Source organism: Danio rerio, chromosome 20 (assembly GCF_049306965.1).
Source record: "Danio rerio strain Tuebingen ecotype United States chromosome 20, GRCz12tu, whole genome shotgun sequence".
NCBI lineage: Eukaryota > Metazoa > Chordata > Actinopteri > Cypriniformes > Danionidae > Danio > Danio rerio.
This window is the reverse complement of record NC_133195.1, coordinates 21,532,593-21,545,557: the sequence shown is the minus strand read 5'-3', so window position 1 is coordinate 21,545,557 and position 12,965 is coordinate 21,532,593. Positions and strand designations below refer to the sequence as shown.

The window sequence follows — 12,965 nt, the reverse complement described above, 5'->3', positions numbered from 1 at the left end:
TTTAAAAGCAATGTATTTAATCACTTTTTAAAAATAGTCAAATAATTGTTTTAAAAGCATTGCATTTATTAACTTTTTAAAAATAGTCAATCAATTGTTTTAAAAGCAACGTATTTCCCCACTTCTTCAAAGTAAAGTCAACTAATTGTTTTAAAAGCAATGAGTTTACTCTCTTTTTAAAAGTAAAGATAAGTAATTGCTTTTTCCAGTGTTTGTTATTGGTCATATTTCAAAATGTCATTTAATAACTTTGTTGTATTTCCTTTGCTGCAACAACTGCATTTAAAATATAAATATATTTTATAAATATATAGATATAAAAGAGAGTTTGCCCTACTTCCATATTTCAAAATAATATTCAATGTTTTAGATGGTTTTACAGATAAATTTATCAAGATAAAAATTGAGAAGTTCAAAGTTTGCAACCCTAAAAATATTTTAATGAACAAAACATAATAATGAAACTTAAGAAATAAATAAAAAATCTGTAAATTCTGATAAAGTGTGTATGATTATTAAAAGTGAGACAAAGTAAAGTCAAACATTTAATTTTTTAAAGAGTTTGTCATGCTGTAGTAAGTGTGATAACAAAAGTTTGATGGACACTACCAAACAAACGAGTTACCAAACTAAACAAGTTGACTGTTTGCTCATTTAATGCATAATTTTAGGCATATGAAAGCATTCTGCAAATGAATGTAATTCTCAGGCACAGTATTGTATTCTGTCCTATTTAAGGAACATGGAAATAGAGGCCATGCTGTGGGTGACACTGAGCGCAGTGTATTCTTAGTGTGTAGCATGGAGAATTATTCAAGTTTCACACAGGAAGAGATTGTAGCAGATGAGTTGATTGTTTGCCCTGGTTTCCTGAAGGTCTCCACTCTGACTACAATGAGCTGCAGTGCTTATGAGAAATGCTAGAGAAAAACCTTTAGAACATATGTTGTCATGATCATTGTATACTTATCAACACTTACTTATTTTCTTTGCAGTTAAAGCGTCAAGCAAAATATAAACATATCATTGCTACACGTTGCTCAAGTAAATGCTATGTGGTTTTTTACAGAAAAGAATAATCATATGCAATTACAAAAACTTAATTTTTTTGACTAAACTGTGGCAGATATACCAGCCTGATCTCACAAGGAAACCTATTTTACGCTTTGTCAGATTAGTGGCTAATTCGTACAAGTTCAGTCGTACGAAAATGTATGATTTTAAAAAAGAGGCTTGGCACCCAACCCCACCCATAACCCCAGCTGTCATCCGTTAGTTAAGTGTGACGTCAGGCGAAGCGGCTTGCGGGTCCAATCGCTCTATTCAACTGAATAGGGAGACTCATGAAATGGTAATAATAAACGTTTACAAAGTGATTTAATACTTTCGAAAATCATGATCGCAATATATATGTCCATGCCTAATATCTGATGGCCAGAAAGTGATTCATTTTTTTTTATAAATTGTAAAAAATTTTGTATTTGTTATGCAACAAGCCCAGAGATTGTTGTGTACACTATGACTTTATGTAAAATTAATTTTAATGTGTGATATGAATAAAAAGAGATCATAATTGAATGATTTCTCAACTCAAATGAATGGCGACTTGGATCTGGAAACAGTATTACATGAGTCACCTCTTAACAAGCGGATTGGGTGATGAGCAAATCGTACTAAACTGTACGAATTAGATTGTACGAATTTATACGAATTAGCCACTAAATCAAAAAGTTATGAATTGCCGTGAGATTGCGTTGGATATACAGTATTTAAACATTGGATGATATTTTCAAATTTGTCTAGTTCCAATCAAGATCACTCAATAAAAGCAGATATGATGCTACATTGTCAATCCTCCCCTTGACTCTCACTTTTGTATAATTTTTTTGTATAACAATATCAAATTCCCTGACTTTCACTGACTAAAAAGCTAAATTTCCATTAACTGTAATGAATAGAGAAACAAGCAGTTGTGTTAAGCATTCCCTCTAGAATTTTGAGATTCTGCGATCACCAAATTTAACACAAAACGTATAGAAGTTTGCCAATTTTTATAATTGCTGCAGGTTTTGGCCAAACAGGACACTGTTCAAATTCCTTCCATGCCATCTGCATTGTTTTATGCACTCACTGGCTACTTTATTAGGTACACCTGTCCAACTGTCGTTAACACAAATATCTAATCAACCAATCACATGGCAGCAACTCAATGCATGTAGGCATGGTCAAGACGATCTGCTGCAGTTCAAACAGAGCATCAGAATGGGGAAGAAAGGTGGTTTAAGAGACTTTGAACGTGGAATGATTGTTGGTGCCAGATGGGCTGGTCTGAGTATTTCAGAAACTGCTGATCTATTGGGATTTTCACGCACAACCATATCTAGGGTTTACAGAGAATGGTCCAAAAAAGAGAAAATATCCAGTGAGCAGCAGTTCTGTGGGCACAAACGCCTTGTTGATGCCAGAGGTCAGAGGAGAATGGCCAGACTGGTTCAAGCTGATAGAAAGACAACAGAAACTCAAATAACCACTTGTTACAACCAAAATATGCAGAAGAGCATCTCTGAACGCACAACAGGATGAACCTTGAGGCGGATGAGTTACAGCAACAGAAGACCCCACCGGGTGCCACTCCTGTGTGCTAAGAAGAGGAAACTGAGGCTAAAATTGGCACAGGCTGACCAAAATTGGATAGTAGAAGATTGGATGAATGTTGCCTGGTCTGATCAGTCTTGATTTCTGCTGCGACATTGCGATGGTAAGGTCAGAATTTGGCATCGACAACATGAAACCATGGATCCATCCTGCCTCGTATCAACGGATCAGGCTGGTGGTGGTGGTGTAATAGTGTGAGGAATATTTTCTTTGCTCAATTGAGCATCGTGTCAACATCACAGCCTACCTGAGTATTGTTACTGACCATGTCCATGACTTTATGACCACAGTGTACTCATCTTATGACGGCTACATCCAGCAGTATAACGCGCCATGTCATAAAGCGCAAATCATCTCAGACTGGTTTCTTGAACATGACAATGAGTTCACTGTACTCAAATGGCATCCACAGTCATCAGATCTCAATCCAATAAAGCACTTATGGGATGTGGTAGAACAGGAGAGTCGCATCATGGATGTGCAGCCAACAAATCTGCTGTTGTGTGATGCTATCACGTCAATATGGACCAAAATCTCTGAAGAATATTTCCAGTACCATGATGAATCTATGCCATGAAGGATTAAGACAGTTTTGAAGACAAAAAGGGGGTCCAACCCAGCACTAATTAGGTGTACTTAATAAAGTGGACGGTGAGTGGATTAAATAACAGTATATTTGCGTATTGAAAGTGGTCATCTTGTGTGACACCTCGAAACATGATGCAGCAATGTGACATCATCACACTGCATTGCACAAGCATATTTAATAAAACACAGGGCGTTGTGTTGATCACTAAAATTTGAAAATTTGACATTGTTTGTGTATTGATGTTGTTGAAATATATGGTTTTCATGTATCAGTACCCTGCTAAAAAATCCAGCTTAAACCAGCCTAGGCTGGTTGGCTGGTTTTAGCTGGTCGACCAGGCTGGTTTTAGAGGGGTTTTGGCCACTTCCAGGCTGGTTTCCAGCCATTTCCAGCCTGGTTTTAGCTGATCAGGCTGGAAAATGACCAGCTAAATCCAGCTAAAACCAGCTTGACCAGCCTGGTTTAAGATGGACATAGCTGGTTTTGGCTGGGCTCCCAGCCTGGCTAGGCTGGTCAAGCTGGTTTTAGCTGGATTTAGCAGGTCATTTTCCAGCCTGACCAGCTAAAACCAGGCTGGAAATGGCTGGAAACCAGCCTGGAAGTGGGCAAAACACCTCTAAAACCAGCCTGGTCGACCAGCTAAAACCAGCCAACCAGCCTAGGCTGGTTTAAGCTGGATTTTTCAGCAGGGTAAGCTTTAAACAATTTCTCCCTTTATAAAAACTACTGAGGGCAATGGTTCATTACAAAAAATTAATGAAATAGCATGAGTAAATAGGTGTACATTTTCTCAGCAAAACAACACAAGAAATGCCACACATATTGAGAAAATCAACAGAAAATCTGTCATCTTAGGCTGCAATAACAAGACATTTTTCCACTACATTCAGGAGGGACTGGTTGAGCATTGAGCAAAAAAAACGCAGCCGAAGACAGCCTTTTAACAGATACCACCTGGTGACTGCATTGATTGCCTGTTGACAAATGGTGAAAACATTAAATGGCAATGGAAAAATAGCCTAACAATGTTATTTAAAAAAAAATGTATTTATTTTGGGAAAAAACAAATTTTGGTTAAATGTGATAAATGGGAAGTCAATTTTTAAATGACTAACAAAAATCCCTGATATTCCATGACTTGGACTTTAAATACTGTAGATACTGTAATATTCCCTGACTTTCAATATATAGAAAATATTTTTAAATTCTATGATATTCCATAAATCACAAGACCTGTGGGTATTTTAATGCAGCTAATGCATCCAGAGAAATGCAGTTAAACTATGATATTTTAAAATATGCCCAATACCAAAAGTGACTAAATGCTATATGATAAAACTCTTTTTTATGTCTTATTATCATGGTTTAGAGGTTCGGACAAATTTGTTCAGTAACCAAGCTACACTCTATAGCACAACAAAGTAAATATAATCAAAATGCTGTAATGTTACCTTAACTCCACTAAGATAAACAACTGACGTTTTTCTGAGAATTAACGTAGATAACGTTACATCTCATCTATTATAAACGGTGCTCATATTAACTCATTCTTATTTTCAATGAAGAGTCCCGTGAAATGTTACTAAACGATTTGTAAAATGTCCAGTAGGCCATTGTAACGTTAGCTATCTTAGCGAAAAGCACGACTATGTTTTAGCTAAAAGAATAAACAAATACACTTACCTAAACGGCTCTTTAAAATGTCTTGTTCAAATCTGGGGTAATGTGTCCTGTAAAATATTGCTTGGTAGATAGTATTTTCTACTGCATTAGCTACGTCACTGTTTTACGTGAGAAAAACGTGCTCTTCTGTCATTTCTCTGAGGATTTCAAACGAATCGGTTATATCATCCATGAATCACATGAGTCATTTTAATAATCAGCACAGTCAGCACGTTTCCTCTGAGAAACTTTGTGAAGTTGACTCATTCTAGACCGGTAAGTGACCAATTTACTGAAGAGACTTATTTTTTATCTGTGTAATTTTTCTTTTAGTTTTTTTTTTTTTTTTTTTTTTTTTTTTTTTTTTTTTTTTTAGTTTTATTATTAATTTATTGAATATTGAGAAACACATATAAACATATAAACATATAAACACAATGTTCGAGCTCAATATAATTGTAAACAATTGATGTGATAAACACAATTTAGGGTAAAATGTATTTTGTCTTATAAATTGTATTATTATTATTATTATTATTATTTATTATTATTATTATTATTATTATTATTATTATTATTATTATTTACCCCTTTCTTTCGTTTGTTTTAATTCATTGTAAAATAGAATCCAGTAAGTTTTTTTTTTTTTTTTTTTTTTTTTTTAAATTAACAAGAACCAGCATGTACAGTTACAGTTGTTTTGTTATACAATACAATCACTTTACATTTCTTAACAAGAATGAAATAAGTGAAAAAAACAAAGAAGAGAAAAAAAGAAAAAAAAGAAAAAAAAAACAGAGGAGAGGGTACATAATTATCAAATTACATACAAATATGTTTCGCACATTTTATAATTTTAGTGATTTACAAGAGTTAGTAATGCACTTTTTTTTCACAGGAAATGCATATATACAAACATTTTATGTAAAAATGTTAAAGGAGGAGCATATATTAATTGTTTTAATTGCTTTTCTATTTTGAGACTTGGAAATCACTTTTATATACATTTGAATCTCTTTTTCTAACACCATGAAGAGAGGTTTGCTTTTGGAAAACTTGGATTTATGTATGTGAAATTTACATAATAATAAAATTAAATTTATAATAAAACCAGCAGTTTTGAAACTGTTGCCCTATCCTAATTAAGAGTAAAAAAGGAGTCCCGTTTTGGTGTCTGCATCAAATTAGTTTACAAATTCTGTATAGGCTACAAATATATTTTCTATAGAAAGCAATGCAAGTGCGTTTATATTAATACTTTATTGCCTACATTTTGTATAAAAATAGGCTATTTCACAAAGGTGAAATAATGTTGGTTGTTCAGCAAAACAGATACAAGTAAACATTTAACAACAAGCTGGCCTTCTTAAAATATACATATTTTTAAACATAGGTGATCATGTAATTTTTATTATATTTTAGATAAGTAAAAAAAACTCTTGCTTTCTTACGGGTAAAATCACTGAAAGTGATTACAAAAACTAATCACAAACAAGCACCCTGTGATCAGAGTCTTTTGATTTCATCAAATGATTCTTGATCTATATATGCCTGAATTTTTGATAGGCTGTACATAAGCAGGCCCGCACGCCAGCCTGGTGAAAGCGGTGGTTCTTTTTACTCAAAAAGTGAACTTTTTTAATGTTATATGCCTCACTTTTAAATTAACAATGAGGTTTAAATACTGAATTTTAGTGACATTTTAAGCAATTTTTTTAGCTGGATTAGCTGGTCGGATGGTCATCATAACTACACTTTTTGATGTTCCAAAATTATTTCCTAAAGGTTTAGAATAAAGAAATGTGAAAAAAAAAGCTTATTTGTAAAATACAAATGTACTACATTACTAAATCTGTTAACATGTGAAATTAAAAACTGTTGCCTATTGTCATTTATTATTATTATTATTATTATTATTATTAATTATTTTGTCAAATAAAAAACTCGCCAGCACATTCAACTGTCCTCACTCACAATTTGGCCATTTGAATAAAAAAACATTTGAATAATGATTATAATATAGTAAATAATGTAATCTCTTTTTAAAAAGGACTTTTGAAAATCCATTGATAACAATAATAGCCAAAATAGTAAACAAATAAATTTAAATATAGTCCTGCTTTGTGCTTCACTCTTTTTTCTTTTTTCTTTTTTGTTTCAAGAATAAGGTCCAAGATTATAATAAAACTTACCTGTTAAATGTTTTCTCTATTTAAAAAACCAATACAGTAACTTCACCTACGTCTGATTGTATGCTTTCTTGCATAGCTGGATGTTGGATATAAATATTTGTTAGCATCAGCCAAAACTGATTAACTGAAGTCACACTGAAGCCAACAGAGGATTCTGCTTGGTGATAAAGCCTTTTTCCATAGTTTATTTTCACTATTTATGATGGCATAACAGTCAAAATCGGACAAATGATCTCATGTATGGCACAAATTCGGGACCTTTGTCAGTGAGGGGAGGATCTTCAGAACCACTAGAACCTCTTTGGCTACAGGCCTGCATAAGCCCACACCAAATTTAGTGGGTGATATGGTATGATGTAATAAATAAATACCTATCATGGTATGGCAGAATATTATTATATAGTCAACAAAAAAATATTTTTATCCTGCATTAAATCTCTTAGTCAACAAGTTTATATAACTAAAAAGGCCTATGTTTGATGAGGATTTGAATATTTGCTAATGATGTTGCACAACACCTCTGACTTTTAGAGCAAGCGCGCAGTGACAAAGACGAGGTCAACAGCAGACAAATTATTGCTTCAGTTGGAATAAAATCAAATGTTTCAAATGTATATAAACATACTTATTGATGTCATATTGTGTGTGGCTCAGCATTACACAATGCCCTTCCCCAAGGCCAGTTGAATAGGTGGATTTGGGCCCACTGATTTTATAGGTGTCTGGGTCAAAAGCCACAATTCAGGCCTCGGCCTGGGGGCCCTTAAACATTGAGTCAAATGCCGTTAATAACAGCTCGCTTGTGAAAAGAAATTGGACTCACAAAAGATGAATGTGCCTTGAAACGTTTCATAAAAACGAATGCGTCGACTCAACTCACATCATAACCAAGAGCAAGCAGCACTTGTCTTCGGAGCCAGTGACAGAGACAGATTAAGAAAATCTGTGCTGAGCCGGTGTGTGGCCGAACCAGAGGAGGGTCAAATCGAAGCCCTAAAAAAACACGGCGTGAGATATTAATCAACGAGGGCCATGTTTCCTCCCTGCTAAAACGAACAGCAGGTTCCCTTTCCCTCGCCATGGGCTCTTTTAATGCGGGGACCGGCCGGGGCCCAAACATCCTGACGGAGAGAGGCTTTACTCTTATCAGGCAGGAAACACTGCTTCTCCGCCACATCCTCTTTACAAGAAACACGACTCAACCGTTCCCAAAAAACGCAGGAAGACCAAGCCAGACTCCAGGATTTGTCAAACGCCCGCCACTGCCTCCCTCTTTCCCCCACTTCAGATTCCTTTTATCAGAAAAGAGGAGGAATTTGAAAAGAGAGACAGAGGGAGAAAAATAAAAACGATGAACGTGTAAAACAGTTGACGGGGACGAGGTGTATTTATTTATTTCGCAGAGATTATGAAAGTCTGCATCAGCAAGATAGGACAGGCAGCAGAGGGGGGCGAAGGTATAGGGTAGGAGGGGAGTTCCAGTGCTCTGCTTAAGACACGCACCCAGAATAAGACTGGGGGAAACAAAAGGCCTATGGAGATGGAGGCGGGGAGAAAAACAGCAGAGCCTGTTTTACACTAATCCTCTGATCCGCGGAGGAGTGAAACTGAGTGCATAATGGGTGTTGCTGATAGCAAACTGGGAACACAGGGTGGATACCGCCAGTGGTTATGGTGACAACCAGCCACGCACAACACAAAAAAAAATAAAAAATGTTTTGAGGTCAGCCTCTTGAAAGGACCACAGACATTCAATACTACAATAGGAAAAGTTTTAGCTGTAAATATTTACATTTTTTAAATTACAAAACCTCATATAAAGCAGATTATATACACCCTAATAACAAAAATATCGATTTGTTTTTTAAAATGTGAACAAGACTTTTCTTGAAGCAATATTTGTACTCATGAATATTAATAATGAAACTGACAAATGGATTAATAATAATGAAACATCAGATATAGATAGCTATTAGAAGAGAGTCGAAAAGGAAGTAATAATAAATCTACCTATCAATTCCAAAAGCAAGAGTCATTTCATCTTTATATTGTGTTTTTATTTAGCGGCATCTAATTCAGGTGGGACCTCAAAACATTCATTTTAATACACATTACAAAATAAACTAACATTTTGTTTCTCAAATCCTGACAGACAGAATGACTGTGCTGTATTTATATGGGTAAACACAATGAAATTCATCATGAAATCTGAAAATCCAAGTCCTCGTCACCGAAACCGGCTAAACTGAGAGAAATATTGAGCAGTACTCATCCGCTCTGTGTGGATATCAAAAGCAAGAATGCCAAATGTATCAACTGAAAAATTTTATTTGAATTAAATTAATAAGGCAAACCTAAAACTGGCATACAATAGTATTCATTATTATTGTTCTTGTAAATGTTTATGAGTATACACATAATTTTGTTGAAATGAATGTAAAGGGAAAACAAAAGGTTGTCCTTCGAAATCATGTCCTACATTGGAAGAGACCAGCCTCACTTAAATAATTCTTGAGGTAAAACAATTGAGGTTTTTAAAAACATCAACAACTGAATATATCTGGACTGGAAAACAAAGCAATACAATAAGCTTTAATGCAAAGCAATTTGATATATAAATAAGCTTTATAGCATATGTACATGCTTTTGTGGCAAGATATGAGGGCATTTCTATGTTTGTCAGTTTTTTTTTGTTTTTTTATTCATTCTTTAACTTCCGTTCTCCTTTTGGAAACAAAGATGGGAATGAACTTCAGTTTTTTTTATCTATGCATCCCTGAGGTGTCCTTTGACTTCCTGTAGCTTCTTTTTTCCACTTGCTACACAACCCCCCTTTTACCTGCCAGTCATATTGCTGACCCATGATGAGCCCACAGTCTCTGTCTGTGACAATTGTCTCTGTTTTGGCGTTTATGAAATGCTGTAGTTGTTGTAGTAGGCTGCCGTGGCATCAGCCAGTACAGAAATGAGACTGGTTTCTGTAGCGCTGCTGGAGCAAACGGAAGCCGGCGTTACCTGGATGTGTCCAGTCACTGTCATCCCACCCTGCTCAGGGTGATAACTAGTGGAATTTAGGTACTGGTCGAACTCATCCCGGTCCACTTCACCCAGCAATTCAGCCTGGCTCAGCTGGTCCAGACCCTCTAGGTGCCCCTGTTCTGGAGGAGGTGAAAGCTGCCCCAGGTGCCCCTGGTGATGGATATGAACCTGGGGGAACGAAGGGCTATAATATGACAGCGGAGGGCCAGCGATAAGAGTCGCCCCACTTGCTTGGTGGGACATCGGGATGTGGCCCAAATGTGAGTGCAAAGCTGCCTGCTGGGAGTAATCGGGATGGTAAGGGGGTGGACTGCTCATGTGTGCCGGTGTGGGACGTCTGTCTTCTGGGCAAGAGTTGGAGGACGAGCAGGAGCTGGTGGAGACTGAACTGGAGGATGAGTAGTAGGACTGGTGTTCATGATCCACTGCGTCCAGAGGGGACATCTCAGGTGGAGTGGGCAAGCCGTACGGGTACGTATCGAAGCTGCTGTTGGAGCTCGCAGGATCTCTGAAGACCCTGACGCCAGGTAAAGCAGCGCCGGGAGAGCCAAAGCCACCACTCACGCCGCTCTCGTCATCTTTATCAAGCGGGTGACAGCAGCCTCTAGGATCCGGAAGGGAGTTTTGGTCGGGGCCGAGGGTGGTCAGGAGGAAGCCTGGGTCCACACGTTTGCAGATGCGCTTTAGCTGCTTCTTCCTGCGTGGACGGTATTTATAATTGGGGTAGTCCTGCATGTGCTGCACCCGCAGACGCTCGGCTTCCTCCACATATGGCCTCTTTTGCGGAGGAGTTAAAGCTTTCCATGACTTTCCTGTTGGAAAGAAAAAAAAAACATACATGTTAAACTTAATTATATTTGTGTTAAAGTTTGATTTGGTGATTGACTGAGTACAAATTATTCAATTTCCAGAACTAAAACAATTACACGGTAATTACGGAGTTACAAAGCTGCATTTAGAGTGTGTTTATTCTGCAGTTTAAAACAAAATTGAATTAAATTTTTATTTTGTGAATATGTTTAAATAAACATAAAAAATAATGATCAGTTAGTATGAAATATTATAGTTGTAAAATATATTATTTACAAAATATGTTATAGTTGTAAAATGTGTATTTTTCATATAGTTTTAAAAACTTTTTCAATGTTCAATATTTGTGACGTGGCATTAGTTTATATTTGAGTTTATTCATTATGTTAATTATATTAATTAAATAATTTTTAGTAAAATAAGACGTAGAAATGAAAAAAACTGAAATCATTCATGTAAAAAGTGTCATTTAAAATATTCTTATTAGTGATTTGATTTTTACGTTTTAGTGTTTTATTTAAGTTTATTGTCATATAAACATGGAGATCAGATTTATTGAAAATATATTTAGAATTGAAATTAAAATAGATTTAAAATGTTTTATGTGTTTAATTTAGATATCTTTATGTATTGCTGTTTTAAGTGTAGTTTAAATAATGATAGCATTTCTAAACTGTATAAAAACGTGTTTAAAATGTATTTTACTTATTATCATTTTATGTATTTAATTTTTAAAGTAGGAAATATCGTATAGCCTACGTGCTCTTATTCCAAAAACAAAACAATCCTTACTTTAGATTTATTCCATCATTCTTTTACGTTATATTCATTTTAGGTAGCTTAAAAAAATCATTCCACTCAATCTTCCAAAACAAAAAATATTTGTACATTTTATTTAATTTTAATCTTTAATTACGAAGCACAAAGTGAAAGCGCTGTGTAACGGAAGATTAAAGTCTTACAAAACTTGCCCTTAACATTAATAACATTATAACAATTATTAATTATTATTATTATTATCATCATCATCACTATTATTACTAATAATTAAAGAAAACACAACGTTAAAATCTTACCAAGCATCTTGCTGAGCTCCGCATTGTGGAGGTCTGGGTTCTGCACTGCGAGTCTCTTGCGCTCATCTTTGGCCCACACCATGAAGGCGTTCATGGGTCTCCTGATGCGCGGCTCCGACACCTTGTCCGCGGGAGCTCTGTGAGAGGTGTGTCCGTCAGGTACGTCCGCGTTTCCCGCAGAGCACTCAAAGCTCTCCGGCCAGGACGAATACGCACTTATCAGAGCCGCCATGTGCGCTGTCAAAACTTAGGCTTCCTTTTGACTCAAACTTTGTTTCTCGGGCGCAGAGGCGACCTATAGTTTTTCTTTCGGTTCTGAATGAAAAGTAATGTCAAAAGCGCAATAATAAAAGATGGGTTTGAGTGAGCAGCTGGTGGTTGAAGAGCTCAGTGAGAGAGATGAGAGTGTGGTGCTCGACTCTCCCTCTGTGATTCACTGTTTCCTCCGGCATTGGGAAGCGCTTTATATGTGAGGAGCAGCTTCCAGCACAGGCCCACGGGAGGATTTCAGCTCCTCCTTGACTGCAACCTGAGACCAACGACAGAAGAAAAGAAAAAAACAGAGGTGACAAAAATATTTCAACAGCTTTACTACTAAATCACGTCATTATGGCTGTTGGTTGGGTTTGTTTTCGTGACGCGTTATTTAGGTGACGGGTAAAGCTTTTGACTGTTATCAGTCAATTCACAGGTTTTTTTTTTTACTGAACAACCGATAGAAATTGTGCAATAATTTAAATGCTTTTTAAAAATACTATGTATTTTTCTGGTTTAGGCCTATACATTTTACAGAATAAAGCTCTTGGCTCTTCAGTTCAGCACTTTCTCTTCTAAGAACAAATGTGACCCTGGATCACAAAACCAAAGAAGTATTTTTATGACATTTTTACACCACCTAAAAGCTGAATAAATAAACACTGTACGTATTGTTTAGTGGATTAC

General features: G+C 35.9%; 2 protein-coding genes across 2 annotated transcripts in view; both read right to left on the bottom strand.

The window, feature by feature from the left end:
- Positions 1-5,106, bottom strand: part of rp1l1b (rp1 like 1b) — a 68,534-nt gene extending 63,428 nt beyond the window's left edge. The window contains exon 1 of the mRNA XM_017352701.4: positions 4,928-5,106. The gene's annotated coding sequence lies outside the window, so the exon portion shown is untranslated. The remainder of the gene's footprint in view (positions 1-4,927) is intronic.
- A 4,032-nt stretch (positions 5,107-9,138) lies between these two features.
- sox7 (SRY-box transcription factor 7) lies at positions 9,139-12,436 on the bottom strand. Its single transcript, NM_001080750.2, is given in 2 exon segments — positions 9,139-10,949; positions 12,024-12,436. Coding segments are annotated over 2 exon segments (1,173 nt in total). The 5' UTR covers positions 12,256-12,436; the 3' UTR covers positions 9,139-10,008.
- Positions 12,437-12,965: the final 529 nt, after the last annotated feature.